The sequence below is a fragment of the Lepisosteus oculatus genome, chromosome 3 (genome assembly GCF_040954835.1).
Source record: "Lepisosteus oculatus isolate fLepOcu1 chromosome 3, fLepOcu1.hap2, whole genome shotgun sequence".
NCBI lineage: Eukaryota > Metazoa > Chordata > Actinopteri > Semionotiformes > Lepisosteidae > Lepisosteus > Lepisosteus oculatus.
Genome location: NC_090698.1, coordinates 28,075,764 through 28,100,116, shown reverse-complemented (window position 1 = coordinate 28,100,116; position 24,353 = coordinate 28,075,764). Strand labels below are relative to the sequence as shown.

Sequence of the window (24,353 nt, the reverse complement as noted above, 5' to 3'; positions counted from 1 at the left end):
GGTGCCGTCCAGTTTCACCTAATGAAAACAAAATACCATTACCTTCTCGTAAGTCTCATGAAAAGATTTTTGAATCTTGTGAATCAGGATGGGGAAAAAAGCTTCAGAGGCCACTGACATGTAACTTCAGATAGCATTCCACAACTTTTCTACTGGGGTCCTCTTAGATTCAGGACAAAAAAAAATTAAAGACGTGTGGAAGTTCTAGCAACTGCTGCGAGTTAATTGCCTTCAGCTAGACATCTAATTTGGTTACCAAAGCAATACACAAACATCTGCCAGAACAAAAAAAGTGGAGGATCAAACTTCTGTAACATTTTTTTGATAATTAAAAATCACACCGCTTTTAAAATTGTAATCAATGCCTCTTTAATGTTGTTACAGTTTTGAAAATCTGCATTGGACCAATTTAAAGATAGTTTAAAGTTGAGCACACATTACTAAAATTCCAAAATTTACTAGAAAATTAAACACATTCAGGACAAACTAGACACTCCTTTCCAACACCTTCTATCAGGGCCCCAGATTTGTTGAGTAACCACTGATTTTTAACTTTTGGCAACATGCCACTCTTTCCAAAGTTCACCTTTAAAACATTTGTTTCAGGTATCGATCACTTAAAACTGAAAATCTTCTAAAATTTCCACTTTGGTCTAGTTTAAATTCTTCATTTTTTTTTTTTCTGTTGGTGTTGCCGAAAACGACTGTGGGTCATTAAGAGTATGAATACATCACTATGCATTTTGAACTCATTTGCCTGGTGACTTATTTTACATCTTGCATGTGGCATCTAACAAATTATGGCAGAGCAGATCAGCACTCGCAGATTTATGGAATTAATTTAGGTGTAGCTGTATTGAATACACTGTTTCTTTAATAGCCAATATAGAATAACACTTCAAATGCTGTGACATTTATACATGTCAGGCAGTGGGCTAATGTAATAATATAACTGCAGGATTAAAACATTAAGACATTCACATGCCATTTATTAAACACTGCATGAAGGACTAATTTGGTTTAAATTGACATTAGACATCAGATATTTTTGGGGTTAGTTAGTAAAAAAAACTTTTTAGCAATTAACATGCTTGAAAAGTTGTGTATATTTTTAATTGATAGGCTGTGAACTGTATGTCTAACAGTTGAAACGAGAAATGTTGAAATAATATTTAGAAAGCTTAAAGAGAAAATGGTCAATTCACCACTGGAAACTTTGAGACCTTTGAGATAACTTTTTAAAATATCTACACAATTAAGTACAAACCCAACTCAAAAATCCCAAACCAGCTAACCATACAAACTGGCATATTTTAAATACATATAAAAATAATTTTTTACAAAGAATATTTTGTGAAACATGACAAAGAAATGATCTACATAAATCCTATGTAAATTATATGATTGAGCCAATGTCATAGGCCTAACTCCCATGTTGCTCATTATCATTTACCCTGCTGTTTTTCTTCACCAGTTCTTAATTTTTCATGCAGACAGGTATTTGATTAGTATGAAAATCGTTTTTCCCCACTGTGATAAAACTGAAAGTGTTTGATATAAATGTGAAAATCACCAGGATTCGTCTTAAAAGAACGAACTGGTACAGTTCAGCAAGTTAGGTAAACAGTCAAGTCTAACGTTTTCTAACTGGGTGTATACGGAACCAGTGAAAGGCAAGGGGAAGTATATTAACATTTTATTTGAAATGTGACCACAGTTTTAATGTCTGAAATGTAAAAATAAATAAACCCCAATTCTTGACTCAAACATTGACTAATCCTGGTGGGTCTGTGGAAATTGTGCCTGACAGAGCTGAATTTCAATTCAATAGCACACTATAGCTGAAACTTTACCAACACTGTTGTCAAAGCACAAAGACACGATCACTACTGTCCAAATTTCCTGTTGTGAACTGTACCAATAAAGGAGAATTATGCATCATTAAAACAGCCATTTAATACCTTTCATTCACTCTTTGTTCTCGTAGCATCAGGTGATTTCTATACTGCAGATAAAGGATAACCAGCTTTTTACATCTTATCAAAGGAAAAATCGCCTTACAATGTTACGTAATAAAATGCCTGGGCTTGTATGTTATAATTGCAGTCTAGGCACTTTTCACATTTGAAGTACTTGAGAAAATACAGAGATTAGGTCTTGCTTTGTACACGTTTTGCATTAACATAAAACCACAAAGAAATTGTGTAGACTGATGCCATTTTAAGGCATTATTTTCTAGTGTCAATATCAAACTATATCAGGATATTTTACGGGATGAAGTGGCTTTAGTCAAACTGCAAAAATGTAATACTTCCATTACACACAATTCAGTGGTTCTAATTAAAAAGTTTAAAACAATTAAATTTCCAGTTAGGCCATAGTCAGAAGCAACACGAAAAAGAAAGTGTTGAGTGGGAACCAATCGTCGACCTTAGAACAAAAATTCAAAACGATTACTTAAACAAAAGTATAAAATGGCAGTACAAATCTAATTTGCAAAAAGAACTACGCAGCACTAAAGTACACCTTTTAAGTAGACAAGCTAAATTCTTACCGAAGTTTTTTTTATAACTTTTACAGTTCTACGAAATTAGCAAAAACTGTCAATGTTAATGTGCATCTTCCATATGAATATCATATGATACATAGATTCACAGTACTAAAAAAATTATGCTATGGTTTTTTTTTAAAGAATATCAGTTATACAAAACACAGAATTTTATATACCATCTTATTTCAGGACTTGACATTACAGGCTTCCGCCAGGAATTCTTTCGGAAGTGGCTGACTTCGTTCTCTGGCCTCTGGATTATTTTGCTTCCAAACTAGACCTGGCTGAAATCCCAGCCATTCTGCCTTGTCCCGATACCATAGTCCTCGCCTTTACTCTGCTGCTTCTGTTTTGACTGGAGGGTTTCCTTCATGTTTACTATAGCTGCCATTGTGCTGTATCTTTGCCTGGTCGCCACTCCTCGCCTTGATGCTGTCCTTGCCACCTTCATATTCCTTTTCTTCCTTATCCGAATGTTTGTCCACCTAAAACAGAAGAGTTCACGTTGAGCAATTAGATGAACATTCCATAGGAAAGCAGCAATAATAATGGAGTGACTGTACTCATTGGAATCAAGTCAATTATTTAGATGTCTACTCTCCTTCCTCTGTGAAGAGTATAAAGTGACACAAGTGATGACCCCCCCTGCTTTATGAACAGTCCATATCACATTTGAAACACAATCTGAGATCTCATAACTTTTGATCTTTTACATCAAGAAAAGCTCAAAACAGTTATAAGATATTTTTGGTGAGGCGAAGGATTTTGTGAATTCCCCATTTAGACAGACTATCCCCTCCGACATCACGTTTAAAGTCTTGCCCCCGACGCTGAGAAATGAGAGCGGGGAATTCCAGCAGAGCTGCTTCTGTCTGCGGGAGAAGACACTTCTGTCAAGCCAGGCCACACTTGCATTGGCAACATGCGATAACACTTTTAATCTAAAAGGAGATCTAACTGATAAATTGCTTTTATATGAAAAAAAATACCAAAAGTGAGAACTTGAGAAATGAGATTAGGACTTCACGCTGAACATAAGGTCAGATAAAAACATGTCGCACATAATTACAATAGTTAGCCTACAGCTTTCAGCTTTGATCAAAACGCATTGTTACAATTTAAAATATTAATTAGCATAATAATAAACTCCATAAAGAATGAGTCTGAGATGAATTTCCATGACTAGGAATAATGGAACAGATCCACTGTGATAAAAGCACTGCGTATTGCAGGGGGACGGCAACTCCAGTACTTACATGCCAGGTTCCCGCAAATTTTAGAGATATCTTTAAATTAGCACAAGTAAGATCTAGAAAATACAGCTGATATGACTTCATAGTCATTTAATCAAATCATGAAACCTTAAAATCTGAAACAAACACAATACTTTAGGTCTGTAGTTTCCTCCAGTAAATACAAACTGGAATGAGAACATATGCAGTCCCAGAGGACATACGCTCAACAGAGCTGCAGTCTGATAAGGTGGAACGATTTTAGCTGAGCCTTGCATCAGGAATGTGAAATGCATATGTAATCTCGCTGGAGCCCCAAGCCAACAGGGGGCTACTACGGTGAATTAATGACAGAAGATGAAAGAACTTTAATTTGACCAGTTTGTGAACTTGAGTATGAGGATTACAAGTTGCTAGATTACTAATGAATACTCCATTTTTATAAACATCACAGCTCCTTACCTTGATGGGCGTGACAGCTTTCTCCTGTTTTTCTTTGTCTTTGCTGGGCTTCTTCTTGGATGTTGACCTTTCCCTTTCACCTCTTTCCCTGCTCCGTTCCCTGACCCTCTCCTTCTTCTTGTCTTTCTTACTTCTGTAAAGCAATGTGGTAAGACATTGGTGTCCTGTTCCCACTGGATTTTTCCAATTATAGCCAAGCTGGCTAATCCGACTCAGCTATTGTTAAACATTGGCTTGCGTTCGCCAAGTTCTAATTGCGGTTAAGTTCAGCGGATGCTACAGATTCTACAGAACAGTGGAATAGTGACACCTGTGACTATTCTGATTTCATTAGATATCTGTGAGCACCTTATCAATGGCTTTTCATTCCACAGGATAACAGTGTCAAAAGACAAACATCAGACAAACAAGTATTTTGAACTTTTTCCACCAAATATGATTGCACCTGGTGGAGTACGAGGTACAGAACTGTAGTGTCCGAGGTATAGCAAAAACAGTGGAATCACCCAGCTATAGCAGAATAATTTAATTAGAAACATGCCAGTGGTGTTTTCCAAAATGTAGTGGTAGAATTGGTTATTGTCATGGATGGATATACTACTCAACATTTGGGAGAGGTATGTCAGATACTCCACGATAACGAAGTTATTGATAATTTTATATTGAAACAACCGAGTTCTCAGATCACGTATATATATGTGTGTATCAGTGAAATTATTACTGACAATTTATGTTTACTCCAAGCCTTTTTACTATTTAACTTCATCACCATTTGGTAAGATTTCTGGATCTGTACCAAAAGACCAGACAGAAAACCTGCCAGCCTAAAATGATGAGATACATAGATAACTTTTTCAAGTTTTTCAATGTCACAGCTAAAGAGAGAGGATAACAAAACAGACAAGAAAATAACTTGAAAGCAACTATCTATTAACTTTACAGTACTAAACCTTTTAGATTCTAAAAAAAAGAGACCTATAAAATATAGTGGGAACACCAATGGGCAATAATTTACTATGATTTAGACAACACATCAAGGTCATCAGATAGTTACAGTGATACAGCTCTTCTGCTAGAGTTCCTGGAACACAAGATTCAATTTGACCAAATCTGCTCACTGCATTTTCTAGGAAAGGGAAGAGTGAGGTTCTCAATTTTCTGCCTATTTTTATAATCACAATCCGGGAAAAAAAATCTATTCACTTTTATGAACTTTTAGCTGATCAGTGAATGGTTCTGCATATGATAAACTTCTTGCCTTTAAAACTATTTTTAATGAGTAACAAATGTATTCTTTTGTTCATAATTGTGACCCACCTAGACTGCATGCTCGTCTTACTTTTATATAGATATAATATTAGCATCATAGTAACTACTTGAACATCTCCAAAATTATTGGGTCAAAGTAGGTTTGGGAAATGGTTGATTTAACTTTGTAAAATGTAGATGTTAATGTTTACTATTACTATTTTTATATAATTGCATTATAATGATCCAGATTGACATACACACAGCACATGAAACACTAATTTCCAGAAAATCATTCTAAAGCATCATGATACAGAATACTAACAGTCATCCCCTATTAAAGTTAGCCCAGGCATCAAACCCCTTCACATTTGGAGGCATTTAATGCAATATTTACATTAAAATGTAATATTGCCTTTAAACAAAACTGCGATTAACTTAGCAACTACAGCAGATGGCAAAGAATGGCAGCCTTTTCATTTGCATACAAGATGTATCATCAGTTTATTTTATCATGGTGCTTAAGGCAGCGAATATAGAGAGAAAATATGCTTGCAAAGCTGAAGTTAATAATCAAATGTATGCATTTTATTGTATTACTTGATTTCAAGTGTCACCAAGTATTAAAAAATATTTCAGAGCTAAACATACCATGTACAAGTATAGAACAATTAAAAAAGGCTTAATTAACATTACAATCAAAATGATTTTTCACAGATCATACAGTTACTATAAAGCCTGACACTATTTAATACATTTTATATAAAAGCACTTTTGCTATTATTGTTACAGCTATAAACAACTAAGAAGTGTCTCTAAACGACAAGTGTGTGCAGAGATGTAGGGGGGCATATACTGGGATCAAGGCAATTACACATTTTGCCTTGGTCTACCTTAGTTAATTAAGTTCTAAGCAAATGATTAAGTGTCATTCAACAGTCCAGGATGACACCATATAAGATCAGACCAAGACAAAAAGGGGGGGGGGGGGGGGGGAAAGTCAGACTATGAGAGAGGAGAAGGAACTTGAAGCTTGGGCCAGAGTTCCTTATTTGAGTTCATCTGAAGAGACCTGACTGGAACTAAGTATTCGAACCTTGCTAAAGAGAACTTGCTATAGTGTTTTTTGGGAACTTAGATTTCCTGAGTTTCCTGTGTCTGGGTTAAGACAGCTTTTCCTGCTTGGTGGGTACAATACATGAGAGATTTATTTTGTGGCATCTGGGTTTTCAGAAAGAGAGAGATTTAACTGCATGTTGTATTGCATTTAGTGTAGAAGGCAGCTTCTTCTTTTATTTATTTATCTGTTGGCTCAATTTGAGAGTCAAATACTTGGTAGCGGTCGGAGGTTTTCTGGGTGGTCTGCAAACCTGTGCTGAATATTTGTTTAATTAAGTGTGTCTGAATTATTGCTCTTTTCATCACATCTGTGCCAGAGAATAACAAATTTATGTGCGTTTAATTATTTCAAGTGCTCTGGTGCATTCTTGGAGTAATACTTAAAAGTTGGAGGTTATGATTATTTTAGTTATTGACCAAGCCGCTCTGTCAATTTCCTAATTTTCTCCATTTTCCTAACCTCCTACTTGTAACAACTGGTGTCAGTACCGGATTGTCTGCTTTAAACAGTTTTGTGTGAGATTAAGTAACAAAATAAAAGATAGTCCTTACCTCCTTGGAGAAGGAGATTTTACTTTCCTTTTAGGTGTCCTGGATCTCTTCAAGGATTTAGACCGACTTCTACTCCTCTTTCTGTGGGTTCTGTTAACAGAAAACAGAAAACCAACGGTTATAGGATTGTCAAAACATTAGTTAATATACTTCTTCCAAGATGGTGCCCAGAATCCTTTGGGGGCATTTAATTAATTCGAGACAGTGTTACTCTAAATCAGTGGTAGGCTACCCTGGGATCTTCACTTCCATGCCATCACAGCATTTTCAACTTTCTAATAAACTAATTCCTGAATTAATTGAATTGCGGAAGATGATCTTACGGTAAGACTTGCAATGCAGTGGAATACCACAGCTGAGTACCCCTGCTCCATACAGACTGCTGTTTTAAACATTACTTTATTGGGATACTCACATTAGGACAATTCTTTAGTTTTACATGTGCACTGAGCTGACCTGCTAGGACTTCGCGATCTTCGAGACGAGGTGTAGCTCTTCGGCGGAGTCTTCCCCTTCTTGTCTTTTTGTCTCCTCTCCTCTTTATCTTTTGAGCTCTCCTCTTTGCCTTTTGATTTGCTTTCCTTCTCCTTCTTTCTTTCACTGAAGGCAAAATGAGAGCTGATCAGACAATGTCCTGGTAAACTCTGTGACAGGGATATAGTCAGGATTAAAGATATCACACTTCTTTGCGACGGGCAACCACGACTCACAAAAAATGTAGAGACTCGCAAAAGTTCATTATATAAAAAAATAATGGAATCACATTGCAGTCCTATGCATTTTAAACCAAGCAGAACACAGATGTCTCAGGTAGGTACTGTATCTTACGAAATGAGAAGGATGTGGGAACTGGGCATAGCGATCATGATAAGTTATATTAATACTGGCGCTATGAATTACATGTACTTATACAAAAAGGACGTGATTGTACAATCCCTAAGAGAATATGAGCACTTCACTGGTTCTTTCCATAATGTTGAGTCTTGAGTGGGGGCTTGTGACCTTTCAAGTGGGAACCTTCCATCATCAGTGTTTTGTTGATGAGCCCACGGCACCACATAATTCTACATACACATGCATTCAATATACAAAAATGTCAAATACCTATATAACAAAACATATGGTACAATCTTTACTGTACAAAAGTACTGCATTTTCCTTTAGAATATCAGCTTATATGGATGTCACTATTTCACACAAACTGGTGCTGATTGCGGCTTGCTTTTGCTCAGATTTTCTAGGTATCATTTTCACATCACAGTTACTGGAATCTGAGTGTCACTGCAAATAATTCACTTAAAAAAGTTTTCAATTTTCCTGTTATCCAGATATCATGCATTAATCACAGAAAGAATGTATTTTGCCCAGTTTAGGCAAAGTTACCAGACAAAAGAAAACATTTCAAAGGTATGGCAAAAGAAAACAAAGGAATTAGGTCAGTTCCTTTGAGATTATGAGCCTTTACTGAACCAGAGAAAAAAAGAATATCTGGGAAGAAGCTCATTACTTTGAGACCTAAACATCTTAGTCCACCATGACCAGACTATACAGTACAAAACCTCACATAACCCAGAACACTAGCCAGAGAGCGCAGATCCCATAATGACTTTACCAGTTACTTTAGGTTCAAGGCAGACAATCATCCAAAAAGAGACAACACAATGACAAGGACATACAAAGGTAAATACAAATAATATTAACACTTATTACACAGTGTTTAAAAGGTAAGGAAAATTAAAAGGCTTTCTACAAAGACAAAACAGCAAGCAAATCACTTTAGCCCTACAGGAGCAATTAGATAAATCACTGCCATTGACAATCCACTGAATATTCTCAATTGCTGTTGAAAATCTATAACTCACCGAGACCTGGATCGACTTCTGGAGTGCCTTCTTTCTCTGGAGCGAGAATGCTTTTTGTGGGAACTCCGAGAGCCGTGAGATTCGCGGACTTTGGATCGGGATCTCCTGGACGCTCTACTCCAAAGCGAGGAAAATGAGAAAATTTAACTGGAGAAAAACAGTCCTGAAGAAAAAAAATCTCAATATGGAACAAACTGTGGAAGTCAGTCTTTTCAACAACCGTAATGGCTATCCTGCACATCAAACTTCTTAGGAGATAGCATTTAAGAGTCATGCTGGTTTAGAAAAATTTACCTAAACCACCTGGCTTAACAGGTTCTGAATACTTATATATCAAAAACACATAAGAGACTGTCTCAATTAACTTCCATTTCATTTACCTGTGCCTGGAACGAGATCTCTTCCTTCTAGATCGAGAATGAGACCGGGATCTGGTTCGAGATTTGGCAGCTTTTTTGCTACCGGTGGAACTGCTTTTCCCAGATTCTGCTTAAAATCAAACACAAATTCCAGCTGATTCTATTTCAAAACAGAATAGAAATATAGAAAACTGCTTAAAAGGAAGCCAAGGAGAATAGCTTAAAACACTGGTGTTGGCTCTCACTTCCCCTGTTTGCTATATTGCTGCCAAAGAAACGACCCTCATGAGTATAAATGAGAAGAAACCTCTCCCACAAAAATGCATCCAAGTTTTTCAGTGGAAAAAGCACTGAAATTAAAACAGCTGCATTCTCAATAGTAATTTACACTGCTGTGCGGTTCAAGTTCAGGGAATGGGATATAAATCAAATATTGGAAGGAACTTAAGTCAATTAAATACAAGCCTTGCCAGAAGAAAAAGAACACTTAAAAGGGTGTTGTGACCTCCCTATATGCTGCTCAAAGTCACCAAATCAGTTACTGGAATTGTTGAGTGTCATCATCACTGCAAATAATAATTCATTTCAAATTTTCAATTTTCCTCTAAATCATTTCAACAGTAAATATTCTAAATTACACAAGTGTTAGTGTAAAAATTGTTTTACAAACCAATTACATGTGTAAAGTGCTAGGTTTTTCCATTGTAAGGCAGTTCTACTGCATGCTACGGGCATTATTTCCAAATTTTCATATATACAATACCTCTGATTATCTGAAAATCCATACCTTTCTAAGTTCGGTTGGCAGCACAGTCATAATAAGTATAATTAGTACATATTTTTACATAACACACCAACTTAAAAGTCATCAGTTTTAGTCTTGGTAGTTGAGTCAGCCCTGTCTTGTATTTTTATCAAATTTTGTAAAATATATTAAACAAAAAAGGCAGATAAATTAATATGAATGTACTCATTACTGGGAGACACCAAATATTACTAGAACTAATTTGAAACTCTTTAAAAACCTATTTGTTTCACATTTTCATATGAACGGAAAAAACAAACACTTTCGTTCACATTTGAGAAGCAGGACAGCAGAGGGAACTGTGACTGGAGAGCAGTGTTGGCAGACTTGATTCTGACTGAGCAAACCGCATCTCTTTAATACTGAGTGTTCACTGATGTGTTGTATTCAACATAAATGAACTTCCAAACCAGAAAACAAAAACTACTGGCTCTTTTATCTTCACCCCAAGAACTTAAGTCTTAACACCTACATCTTTAAACATTCTAAGCACCTACCTACATTAGCAAGATATTGAAAAAAATGTCTTGTAATTACACAAACATTTCAACCCAAAGGATCTCTGAGTACTATACATGTAACAGAGGTCCCACTCCATTCATCACTGAAGTGCAGCACCCCCCTGGGAGACTGGTAGCTATTATGTGAAACCCAGCTACTATTGCAAACAATTCAATTAAGCAGGAACATTAAGCAGTTTAACCACTGGGGTTAACACCTTCATTTCTCTAAATGCTTTGTCATATGCTGAAATTAATCCATTAACTTTACCACACAATTCAGTTTTTAAACATGGCATCACTGCCACTTGGTAATATTGTACCTAATTTTTAGCCTGAAGTGCCAAGTAAAATGTCCTTTATGAAGCATTCTTCATTACAGAAGAGCTTTTTTTGTCTTCTGGTACAGCTACCCAATTATGTTTCAAAGTTTGGTATGCTGGTTTCCCCGATTAATAATTTGATTTAAAAAAAGAAATAAGAACCAAGGTGAAAGATCACTTCAATTCCCCTATTATGTAAGCATGAAATTAAGTAAACAATTGTCATTCATCTTCAAAGAAGAGTATTTTTTTCCTGAAATGTATTCATCATGTTAAGCTTAACAGCATGTCTAGATTAATAAGTACATTTGTTAATGGGAAGTACATTTCCCATTAACAAGTGTGTTGTAACACAATGCACTGGAGTGTGGATACTATTTACTGCATTTGGATTACTGAACAATGTATTTGTATGGAGTTCTGTTAAAGGGGAACTGCAATGCTATTTTTATATTTTGGGTGTCAGAAATAATCATCATTGATGAGTGCATTTCAAACCACAATAAAAGTAAAATGTACACAAACTTGCTAAACCTCCAATTTACATTACAAAACAGATGAAATTTCCAAGTATGTGCTGCACCTTATTCTGTGATTCAGAACAAGGCATGAAGCGGTTCAATTACATTGTAAACAAGCGGGATAGTGAACATCTCTTTTAATTCAATAGAAATATTGCTGTCGACTTTGAGATGGTTCTGCCGACAAATACTACTTGCTTTTTAACTCTGCATGCAGACGGAATATTTCAGCGGTAAAATGTCTTCTGCACAACCTGTACGTATTTGCTCGTATATCGCATTACATTAGTCATTACGGTGACTAGTGAGCAGGAAGGGCTGCTTCATATCACAATTATTGCAAACTGTCCCTAACACCTGTAGTGAGGCCAGTGGTTTGTTACAACAATAGTGACCATCCAGCACTTTCACATTATTTTGCGCTTAATTTGCAATTTGTCAAAACTTTCTAAATTGTCAACTAATTCGTTTGTTTTTCGTCAGATTTATGACCAGTCTGAGAAACTGGGACTGCAGTTTCCCTTTAAGAATGGGATTTAAAGGTGAAATCCTCATGCTTGCTAAAGGTGTAAAGATTTCCTTTACCAATGAAATACCATTCCTGAGGTGAAAAATTCCTCATCAATTTAATTCAGATGATAGAGGTGAACAATTCCTCATCAATTTAATTCAGATGAGAGAGAAAACAGGAGCCCTGATGGCACAGGATAGCATGAGTATACCTGGTTCAATAACTGCAGATATAAAGGATTGTGCCTCCCGCACTCTCTTCATCACATCCTCTAGCTCCTTGGCTGCAGCCTGAGGTGTGAGCTCTGGAGGCTTCACAATGGCATTGTTGGAGTGGTTTATTCTAAAGGAAAAGAATGGCAACATGGAATTAGGTTGACTAAGCCTCTTACAACAAACTTCACCATGCATTACAATGGCTTCCGTTAAAGAAAGACCTGCTTTAACAGATTGTGTGGTCATTTCATCAATGCAGTTGCTAAATTTACTTGAAATTCAAACCAAGAGAAGAAAAGGAAGAACTGCTGCTGTTCTTAAAAAAAAATCAATAAGGAAATGCTGTTTATAAGCAAGGATTGATTTAAATGGCATACTTTAAGGGTCTGTCTCCAAACATGACACCATTGAAAGCCAGGGCTCTTGGTACAGACTCCTGATCTGAAAACTCCACAAAGGCAAAGCGAGTGGGCTGGGTCTCGTCCCCAGCCATGCGCACAAACTTCACATCTCCAACTTGCTTGAAGTATTCCAGCAGCTGCTCAGCTGTTGTGGTCTGCACATAAAGAAATTGAATGTTTTACTATGTCCATGTTGACCATTCAGAAATCACACAACGATAAGCTTGAACAAACAGAGAAAACTGACATTCATATTGTTCAAAAACCAATCCATACAGTTGTATGCAAACGTTTGGGCACCCCTGGCCAAATTACATGTTTCGTTGATTTTCTAACTGAAAAAATGATGACACAATCTCTGCAGTGAACAAACTTAAAAGTTGACATATTTCTGCAAATTGTAACGCACAGTTACTATTTATTTGCTAAATTCAATGGATTAAAAAAATAAAACAGTAACTGTGACATGTGAAAACGTCAAAACAGTCAGTACTTAGTAACGTCCCCTTTGGCAGAAATCACAGCCTCCAATAGAGGCATCCTATTCTTGTGTTAGGAATTTTTTCCCCACTCTTCCTTGCAGAACACTTCTAGTTTAGAAATATTCTTAGGTCATCTTGCATGCACTGCATGTTTGAGATCTACCCACAAGGTGCCCAAACATTTGCATACAACTGTACATTTTATGCCTTAGTTCAAGTAGGGAGCTGCGTCAGCATGCGTAGGCTGCAGAGGAACAAGAAAAGATTTATTCTATGCTGGAAAGAAAAGAAAGGAAACACAATGTTCCGGCTGTGGAGCCTTCTTTGGGTGTGAAACGTTATTTCCTTTCTTCTCTTTTTAGCATGGAATAAAACTTTACTTGTTCATTTTAACCCTTATCGTTTTTTTTCCATTTTCATACCCACATATAAAATTGCCAGTTGTTATTGAGACCCATCATGATCCACCTGCACAGCCAAAGGTTTCTGGCGAAACCAGAGAGGCAGTGGAGCCTTGAAGCCGACTGCTTTTCACTGCACTCTAAATCCTACACGGAGACTGCCCCATTCACAGGCCATCCTCTGAAGAAGCGTGTGTAGTCTTGTTTAAAGGGGAGCCAGCTATAAAAAACTGGCTATGATCGTTCCAAGATGGAGCGTTGGCTTCATAACTACAATTCCCATCAACCGCACCGAGCAACTTCCTGGTGGCATCCATGTCGCAGTCCCTATGCTGCCTGGCTGTGCTGACATCTAGCTGGTCCCTCCCACCACTGGCAGCTAGTCTGCAGCACACGGAGGAGGAACCCACACGGGACTCCTTTTAAAGTTTCTTTTTCTAAAAAATTCTACAAAACCGGGGGAGGGTCTCCAGTGGTCTTTACAAGTTGGGAGTACTGCACGCTGGTTACAAGGATCTCACGGCCCACCTCGTACATGCTGTCCTGTCCCACTTAAAACTTTTACAATACTACAACACGTTTAAAAACGACAACAATTCCGAACATTAAAACACATTCAACTCTCAACAAACAGACACTTTTAGCCTAGTGGCTTAACACATTTAGCTCAAGGAGCTCAGTATTCTTCTCGGATGACCTACAGCCCTAGAATACTTTTTATGCCCTTAAAACAAATAAACACTTAAACCTTAAACAACTCTACAGCAACGTCACTAAACATAACACTACAGACATTTTAAACACCTTATTACTTGATGTTTACTGATCTTACCTCAAATTAAAAAAAAACACATGACAGAGATATTTACTAGCTGGAAGCACTGCAAACTGGAAGTGAGAATCTAACAACCTGGCAGTGTGAGGCGCTATTCCCAACTCCTGTGCCCCCACCTCATTGTCTGGTTACACATATGTGAGAAACACTAGCTCCTCTCTCCACCCCTTCAAATCCCAGCAGTGCTCAGGTGAAGTTTTATTGAGTTTTAGGACAAAACCCTGGGCCCTTTCCTTCCACACTGGTCTTTCAAAAGGCAGTAACTATGAAAAAAAAGAAAGTTGACCACCTTCAGCTAGCCTTACTGACACCACAATAAGACATTAACAACACGAAAGATTCATGAAAATGCCACCAATAGATGGAAATATTCAGAAAATCTAACCTTTCAAATTGTAGTTTTGACTGAAACGGCATTCTCAACTCTGCAAGCTAATAAACACTAGCTTGGTTCCACAGCATAGTACTAGTTATGCTTCAACATGTTAAAAGGTAGAGAAAGAAATCCTAATTGTTCTACTTGAAAAAAAGTGATTTAAAGCACACATTGTCACCTGTTTGCAACTTTTACTGCAATGTGGTTAAATGACACAACTGTGGTTTGGAATTACCTGAGAATTCAAGTTGCCAACATAAATAGTTCTTCTGATCTCATCAATTTTAGAAGGGTCCACATTTCCCATCAAAGGGGGTTGTGCCGGGATTCCTCCTAGTGCTGCCACAGTAGGGTCGAGGCCAGCCTGCAACGCTCCCAGATTGCCAATTGGGATACCAAGCTGCAACATTCCAAACATAGTTCAATTAAAGAATCTAAAGGAAGCCTTTTCAGTCAAAGCATGTCAAACCAAACAAAATCCAGGTACATTCCCATCCCAATATTTTGATTTAGTTTTAGTTTTGTGGATTGAAAGACAAACATCAGGTTGTGAAACAAAGCTTAAGAGGGGCAAATCATCACTGAACACAGATAGTTGGCCTTGTTCCATACCTTAGCTCTGTCTTCCACTATAAAAAAGCAATACCTTGGGGGAACAATCTCTGGCTTATTTGAATCTAATGACCCAGCTGTCTACTTAGTGTTCCAGAGGAAAAAAAAGGACAAAAGCATAAAAAATACCATGTTGTTTTAGTTCAAAGAACAAGCGGGGATGTCGATAACTGCTGCTGAGTTATTAGAATCTACAAGACCACTCACAAGTAAACTCTCTCAGGGACAAGCAGCAGAAGCAACAGCAACAGAAATTGAGTGAAAACACCCTTGTGCATAAGGTGGAAACACAACAACAACTAGCAATCATAAACTAGGGCATCCTATGAATTCAATAAGCGTGTATGGCTCAATCAAAATAAAGACGAGCTTTTAAAAAGCAGCAACATAGATGAAAACTCTCACCCTAGATACAAAATGCATTTTGTGAGGGGGATTAAAATGAAACGTAGAATATATTCATGAGCTTAAAATAAAACATGGCACATGATCAACACATTACTTTTAAAGCCTGCTTATCCAATTCAGGGCCACAGTGGCCCGGAGCTTATTCCAGGAAAAATTGAACTGAAGGCAGAATTTACCCTGGATGGCACGCCAGTCAATCGCGGGCACGGACGGAGACAGACAGAAACACAGAGACGCACATGCTCACACCAGGACCAATTAATCTACCAGCATGCTTTAGACTGTGGGAGGAAAACTGCAGCACCTGGAGGAAATCCACATAAACGCGGGGAGAACATGGAGACAGCACCACAGGAAATGAACCCTGGACTCCAGCACCACAAGGCAGCAACGGTAATCACTGCACCACAATGTACTTGACATATGTTCCTATTAGTGCTGGGCGATAATTCAATAACGATATATAATTAATTTTCAATAACGCAATATAATTTTCCTTGGTATATTTTTAACAAAAGGACAATAAATGTTCGATATATATATGTTTATGCTTTGCGCATGATATGCGCATGCACACAAAATACTGCGCGAGTGCCCGTGCGTGTTCCAGACAGCGGGCAGCTAACCTGGTGTTGTTTACCCACACGGTGGTGGCTGACAGGACTGTAGTTAGAGTGGAGAAATGAGCGACACTGAAGCAAATGTAGTGCTGCCAATGACCAGCTCGAAGGATGATGACATCGTCGACAGAAAAGGTCATTCAACTTCAGTAATTTGGAGATATTTTGGCTTTTTACGATCAGACATAAAACAGAGCACTTTAAACTTTGCAGTCTGTCTGAGCCATCTTCTATGTGTGTTTTACCACACTGCAGTATTTAATTTTTCTATTAAGATATTTATTTTGTAAATTTTACACATGCATATTTTGACATAAAAAAGACTTGAATACTCTACCTCAGATTTGTTTAATGTTTCTGCTGTTTGGCAAGTGTTTGTTGTGTTCTTAAAATAAAAAGTTGTTTAATTTACCAATTAACTGTCTGGTTTCTTCAACTTTCACTCAGGAGAAAAAAATCTGCCTTTAAACTTGAAAGAAATAATGATTTGACATTTATCGTGATAATTATCGATATCGAATGATATGAAACTTTTTATCATGATAATGTTTTTGGTCATATCGCCCAGCCCTAGTTCCTATCGTATTTGAACACACTGTGTTCAACTGAATAGTTTCAAGTCAGACTAATGACACAAATTCAAACTGCCCAACTGTAAAGCAGAAATAACAGTTCTGACTATGCGGTCCCAATACTCTTCAAGGACACTGCATATTGGTTTACATCCAAGACCAGCAGTTTAGCAGTTATTTTTTCAAGTGAGCCTTGTGACTTTCGCTACATAAAAAAAACAAAACAGCCACAGGGTTCTCTAATTTTAAGAGCAATGGGGAAAGAAAAAAGAGAAAAGAGACACATCCTTTTAATAAACATGTCTATTTTCTGTTCCCCTGAAAACATTACAAAAATGATAACAGAAACAGATATACCCCCACAAAGTGGCAGACATCTGGATTTTTCTTTATATTCACCAGAAAAGTAGTATACTAGGAAACAAAGCTACCTCATATTAAAATGGCATCAGGATTTGAGCAGAGTGCTCAGGGAATCTTACAAGATCTCCCCCACACAAACTAAAGAATATAATTTTAAAATGTTCTAACACCCCTCTTTTCATTAATCATAACATACCACAGGAAAGTTGCGTGACAAGAGCCTATTCACTATTAGGCTATTGCGTTTAGGTTCAAGTTATCTTTTAACAACATCTGACATATAAACTCCCTGAGAAACAGATATCATAGTAGTTACTTTACAGCATATCGAGAAATCAGAATTTAAGTAGATTAGATTAGCGCAGATCTTAGTACTGAAGCCACATTTGTTACTCAAGCTTCCATTAGAAACTGACTGTCTGCAGAGAAAAAAACATGTGTTTAAAACACCTAACAGCAGCCATATCACCCTGCAACTCACAACTGGCCAACCACTGAAGATAAGCAGGTGTGAGCCTGGTCACTACCTGGATGGGAGAACTCCTGGGGCAAACTAAGGTTGCTGTTGGCAGAGGTGTTAGGGGGCGCTCACCCTGTGGTCTGTCTGGGTCCTAATGCCCCAGTATACACTATACTGTAAAAAGGCACCGTCTTTCAGATGATTAAAAATCATTAAAAATCCCAGGGCGTTTCTTGAAAAGAGTAGGGGTGTAACCCATTGGCCCTTATCAATCATGGCCTCCTAAAAATCCCCATCAATGAATTGGCTTCATTACACTGCGCTCCTCCCCACTGATAGCTGATGTGTGGTGAGTGTACTGGTGCACTATGGCTGCCGTCTCATCATCCAGCACAATGGTGGTGGTGGAGGGGAGTCCCCATTACCTGTAAAGCGCTTTGAGTGGAGTGTCCAGAAAAGGGCTATATAAGTGCAAGCAATTATTACTATAACTGGAGGATAACTTAACCGGGCACAAATATTACTCAAGTGTAACTTTGAATACCAAGTAGGCTGCCAAACAAGAACAAGTAAAATAACTGCGACGAAATGAAAAGATCTCTGCGACTGGAAGAGTAATTTCTGTGGAAGCACAGGCACTTACGGATGGGATGGGGGCTGGTGTGGGTATTGGCAACAGCCCTGCACCTGGTATCAAACTGGCCACTGTAGTGGCAGGAGCTAAAAGGGACAGGGCTTTGGCTTCTTCTGGAATTTTACCTGCAGGGCAAAAAAACACTGTGTTACTGAGAATAATGGTAGAAAGAGTTCAACCTTTTTTATATGACTTTATAAGCACCCCAGTATTCTACAAAGAAAAAAAAATATCACCTAAACCCTTACTATACTACAAGGTGAGAAACTCCTGATAATACAACCACTTGCATCAAAACCAAGCATCCTCATTGCTTTCAGTGAATTCCACTTGAACGGAATAACTCCACTGATTGTCAAATTGACAAGACTATTAACTGTTCTATTATCTTACAATTTATCAGACTAAATAAATAGGCTAGAATTAAATATACTTGAAATTTTCAAAATGAATCAAACAAAAATGGATTTTTCCCCTTCTTTAAGAGCAAGATAATGAAGAGAATTAGTTAACACTTTGAGCTATGGGTCACCTGTACTGGAAACTTATTGGTCATGAACCATACGATATCAAGCATGGACGCTTTTCCCAGGCGATCGTTTCGCAGTGTTGGAAAGTTGTGTAACACAAGACAACCGTTCGTGTTGGCTGCATCACTAATAGCACACAGAACATCAGATACAGAAAAGAAGAACATTTTTTAAATTGGAATCCCCAGAAATTGCAAATAACCAAAAACTTTCAAGGCAAATGAACAAAATATTCTGTTTGAACCACCCCCCACCCCCCACAATACCCCCCCACCCCTCTTGTGTTACGGGGGTCTGCTTGAGTTATATACAGAAGCATATCCAACCTGTATATTAAGTGCCAATAGGTTAAAACATGCAACTCACTGAACACAAATAGGAGCAAAAAAAAAGGAATTGCTTTTTAAATACAAACTTTCTTTTTCTCACTTAAAAGCATAATTAAAGGAACAATAAGCCTGTAATCAAAGTTAAAAACGAAAAGTGTTTTTGCTATTCACAATCCCAGCAACAGATATATCATATTAAGGTCTGTTGTTGAGGAAACTAATTACTTCTAAGAAATGCTGCAAATGATCACAAGGAGCAACCAACGAAAAGACATCCCCTCTGCCCTGCTCACTAAATGTTTTGCATGCATGATCTCAGCAAGACAGGAGAGAAAAACTTTGCTCTACACTCCCTCCCCCCATACTCACTGACTGTTTGCTACGTTGTGACAGCAGAACTCTGCCTCTCTTACATGAAAACACCAGCACAAAAGCAAAATATCATTTTAAATCATGAAATGTATGAAAAATATGGTGAAAAATTACATTTGCTATGGGGTTAATTTAATAAGGCTAATTAACTTAGCCTCCAGCAATTAAAAAAATGTTTTACTGCATCAAAGCAATTAAGGTACATAACTGCAATGCCTATAGAATTTATTAAAATACAATTTCTTCCAGAACTTAAAAAGCTCCTTTCTTACTAGGTGGTCAGGGTTTAACCAGTTAACTTGCTTTTTAAATAATTTTGACTTTTCATTTGTTATAATGTAAACAGCATTGCAAAATGAGATACTAACAAAAACACATCTGTTTGTAACTGGAACAGTCGGGAAATATTAAGCCCCAATCCTATGATTGAAAATAAAAAGGGGAAAGTTAAAGTGCAGCTCAAGTTCAGTACATAAGCTCTACAAAAATGTTTGTTTTGTTTTTTTTACGTCCACCTAGATAGGTTTTCAAACAGACATGTGAGAAAGAGCAGTTATGGAATAAAGTATTTAGGACTGGAAAAACAACAACAACAAAAAAAAACAGTTCTAATGAAAATGCAATATAACTTGCTTTTTGGTCCTAGTAGAGGCAAACAAGGGACAAAAGAAAAAAAATAAAAAAGAAAACAAAAGAAAATAAAAGAGACAAGGTGTCCATCTTGGAAGGATTCAGCTGCTATTCTCCCGGTCACATTTTCCCCCTTGAAGGCTGCGGCTGCCAGCGGGAATAGTGGCAGGGCAAACAAAGCCTTACTCAGGCTAGTGTAACAGGTCTGCCTTGGCCAGTCTAGTCATCTGATAATGCACACATAATCACACAGAAAAAACATACAAAACCAAATTAATAAATTCAGAAGCCATCTACCACGATCACGTGGACAATAAATACAAAACAAAAGGGAAGGCAGAAATACCACTGTTTAAGAAAAGAAAGCGCTTTTCCAAGAGAGAAAAGAAACAAAACAAAAAAAGAGAGAGAAAGACGTAATTAGCTACATGTTCAACACTAAGTACCTGAGCATTTCTACCTCAGCCTTCTTTGCTTGTTGAAGTTGGTTTTTTTTTGTGCTGGTTAAACACTTTCTGCCCACTTTCAACACCCCCCCTCCCCCTCCCCAAACCATCGACTTGTTTTACCTCTGGTACCATCTCAACTCTGGGACAGCAACACTACCTGACAAGAAAAATGTCTAGTAAAATAACACTTTCTAGACCTGTGCTCTTCCTTTCAACCTCATGCCCTAGATAGTAATAATAATAGTAATAATATCGTAATTTGAAATGGGTAACCAGTTGGTCTTCGTTCGGCTACAATTAAACGAATGTTAATACTGCCTTGGGACGAGATTCACATAAATAACTTAACTTCAGCCATGGCGTTTCAGCTTGTGATTCTTCCCACCCCAAAACAGGACTACTAGTACTACAATTGTGTGGAGCTGTGATACTACATTGTGTAAAAAAAGAAAATGGAATGCAGCATGGAAGAAACTAATGGGTTTTGCACTGTCGCATGTTATCACGGCACTGAAAATGTCTGCGACGCAGATGTGCAGGCCAAGATGTTTTTGCAAAGGTACTGTATTTACATTTACTTTTGTTCGCAGAACTTTAATATAATAAAAACACCTCTGTATTCCACACATACAATTGTGCAAAGAATTTCCTTTACTTTCATTATGAATCCAAAGCCTTAAATCCAGGTCTTCTGTGAAATAAGCAAACATTAATTATAAAACGCTCCACTGAAGTAATTTAGTTACAATATAACCCCAATTTAACATTGAAAAGTTATTTTGAGAAGTAAAATCACGGAAAACTGTACTAGCTGAAAAGGTTGATTAGTGTAGTTATTTTGATAAAACAGCACCATCATTTGGCCTTCAATTAGTATTGCACTTCTCACCTGGCATCGCAGAAAAATGAAAAATAATGTAATCACAGACAAAATATATTTAATGTGTAGGCAGACATGAGATTAGGTCTTTAAAAAATTCAAATAACACACAAGTATTACTTCTAGTCCTTTTTATAAGGCACTTAACTACAAGCAAGAATGGGCGTGAATAGGACCCATACTCACCTTCGGCACAGGGCACTACTATCAGAGCTCTGTCAATAAAAACTGTGTTGGTTAAATGCTGGGCCACACCAACACTTGAAGGCTCTCGATATTTTATATAACATACTTTCGAGGAAAAAGGAAGTGGAGCATTGCTGAAAGACAAAAAGAGACTTAATAAATTTCAGAGTGCAAAATGGTGCAAGTTTATACTAAAGTCATCATTACCAGCCTGTTTTGTATAAGTATTATGTATTATATACTTATAATAATTATTATGTCGGTTTCTTTTTGGACACCTATTAATGACTCATTAGTTTATCTGTAAACGGTGCCCCGAAAAAGATTTCTTCCCCTTTCTGTCATCCATCAATCCATTTTCTAACTGATTAATCCAGTACAGGGTTGTGGAGGAGCCAGGGCCTAACCTGGCAAGCAACGGGCTCAAGGCAGGATACAGCATGTACGGGACTCCTATCCATCGCAGGGAAGACAGAAACACACACTCACACCATGGCCAATTTTCTCAGAAGCCAATTAACCTGCCAGTATGTCTTTGGACTGTGTGGAAAGTGGAGCACCTGCAGGAAAGCTGCACAAACATGGGCAAAACGGATGGATGAGAAAAGTTAAGTGCCACCCCCAAAAAACAAAACAAAATTAAAATAGTTCAAGTAGGTAGCTGCATCAGCATGCGTAGGCTGCAAAGGAACAAGTAAAGGTTTTCATTCCATGAAAAGAGAAGAAAAGAAACAACGTTTTGGCTGTGGAGTCTTCTTTGGGTATTCTGCATGGAATAAACCTTTACTTCTTCCTTTGCAAAATTAAAATATGTTGATTGTATACATATTTACCCACCCACCCCAAACAAAAACTTAGTTGAAGCACCGTTAGCAGCAATACTTTTTTGGAGAAGCCTCTACCAACTGTATCCTGTGTTGGTGCATTTTTTACCCAATGCATAGTTAAGGAATTATTCTGACCAGGAAAAAAAGGAATTGAAAAATATATATTTTGCACAGAAAAATGTACTGCTTTGAATTTCAACCGAACAATAATTAAAAACATTACCTATGCAACAGATATTGCAAACTGAAAAGCCCCTGAATAAGCCCAGTAAACCTCAAATGTCGGCGAAAGTAAGCAAAGAACAATCTTCATATAATGCATTCTTAAGAAGAATTACACCATACAAAATATTGGAATCGCTGGAAACAGTATTTAACTAACAACCAAAATATATGAACCTTACGATTACATCACTGCTCTCGAATGTCAGTGAACTAGAGGAGAGAAAATTTACCATATTGTTTTGCACGACCTCATCTAGACACTGAATCAGGGGAGAAGTGTTTGTAGAAATGTATACATGATATAGATATAAATCAACGTCTTACAGACTATTATACCGTATACTCTAAATACGTTTGGTTATGGTTTCCTGCCATGTGTGTTTTCCTCTTAAGTTAAGCTTCAGTTATAGGTATACGAGTATCCACTATCAGATTCGATTTCAGCTTTTTATACAGAAAAGAACAGCTGATCGCATATCATGGGGTCAGAAACCTTAGGTAATAATTGATTCTATGTGTCTTATCATTAAAATCGGAAAAAGAAACAGCATATTTGAAGACATACAGTTTTGTTTTGAGCCAACTCGAAAAATAACTGCCAGGCCTTCACAGCACCGGCGTTTCCCTGCTTTCAACCAGCCCGTTCATACACTTACTCCGGTGGGTAGAGCCGCAGCTCCTCGATTTCTCCGAGGAACCCGAAGAGAGTCCGCATCTGCTCGCTGCTCACTGCTGGGGAAAGGTTAGTAATCTGAATGACAGGGGTACCGGGGATCCCACTCATCATGGTCTGCTCTGAAAAATAAAAAAAACTAAAAAAATAGCAACTGACCTCCCTAACTTAAACAGCTTCTTGCGTTTTATTTAAGTTCTCTAGCTGCCGCGTTGGCCACTATTTTAGGGTTTTTTTTATCTTGTTAATGGCGATCGCTGAGCGAAAGCAGGCCTATTGCCGCATTACCAACCCGCAAACGCAAGCGCCCCCTCCTGATGAGGAGGACCGAGAAGAGCGCGAACCCCCCCACCCACTCGGGTGCGTGTGCAGCAAAGACAGCCCGTGAATGAGAGAATCTCTCCTGATGCAAACTGTAATGTTAACCATTTCTTTTTGTAGCATTTATATTCGTTTAACCACGAGAGGGCAATATTTATCTCTGTTAAAAGTATTTTAGATCGTAATCCTGTTTACTATTAGGGTTTTGGTGGTATTCCACACTTTTAAGAAAAAAAGCCTGAAAGAATATTTGAATAGTTCAAGTAGGTGGCTGCGTCAGCATACGTAGGCTGCAAAGGAACAGGTAACGGGTTTATTCCATGATGAAAAGAAAAGAAAGGAAACGCAACGTTTCGGGCGTGGAGCCTTCTTCAGGTGTGAAGAAGTATCAAGTATCAAAGAAAGGAAACGTTGCGTTTCCTTTCTTTTCTTTTCGGCATGGAATAAACCCGTTACCTGTTCCTTTGCAGAATATTTGAATGTTTTGCAACAGACAAGAGAAATGAG

General features: G+C 37.6%; 1 protein-coding gene across 6 annotated transcripts; it reads right to left on the bottom strand.

Annotated features, from left to right (window-relative positions):
• Window positions 1-344: 344 nt before the first annotated feature.
• On the bottom strand, window positions 345-23,839 carry srek1 (splicing regulatory glutamine/lysine-rich protein 1). 6 transcript variants are annotated; one of them, XM_069187092.1, is made up of 13 exons: window positions 23,685-23,839; window positions 23,509-23,584; window positions 21,801-21,934; window positions 18,434-18,549; window positions 14,991-15,155; window positions 12,638-12,816; window positions 12,257-12,387; window positions 9,407-9,515; window positions 9,027-9,140; window positions 7,621-7,764; window positions 7,165-7,254; window positions 4,246-4,378; window positions 345-3,036 (listed from the first exon to the last, which is right to left on the bottom strand). In XM_069187092.1, exons 2-13 carry the CDS (start codon window positions 23,565-23,567, stop codon window positions 2,884-2,886), a joined length of 1,527 nt encoding a protein of 508 aa, XP_069043193.1. In that variant the 5' UTR covers window positions 23,568-23,584; window positions 23,685-23,839; the 3' UTR covers window positions 345-2,883. The 6 variants fall into 6 exon arrangements, with proteins under 6 accessions (XP_069043193.1, XP_069043194.1, XP_069043195.1 ...); XM_069187093.1 differs by lacking the exon at window positions 23,685-23,839 and adding an exon at window positions 22,208-22,371 and having other exon boundaries at window positions 23,509-23,598; XM_069187094.1 differs by lacking the exon at window positions 23,685-23,839 and adding an exon at window positions 22,290-22,371 and having other exon boundaries at window positions 23,509-23,598.
• Between the last annotated feature and the right edge of the window lie 514 nt (window positions 23,840-24,353).

Bases quoted from the DNA above. Each gene is read 5' to 3' on its own strand.
- srek1 (XM_015337811.2), bottom strand. From the start codon at position 23,639: ATGATGAGTGGGATCCCCGGTACCCCTGTCATTCAGATTACTAACCTT. The intron at 12,817-14,990 runs GTAATTCCAAAC...CTTTATGTGCAG, and splicing joins TTGGCAACTTGAATTCTCAG to ACCACAACAGCTGAGCAGCT. The intron at 3,037-4,245 runs GTAAGGAGCTGT...CTTCTGTTTTAG, and splicing joins AAGCTGTCACGCCCATCAAG to GTGGACAAACATTCGGATAA.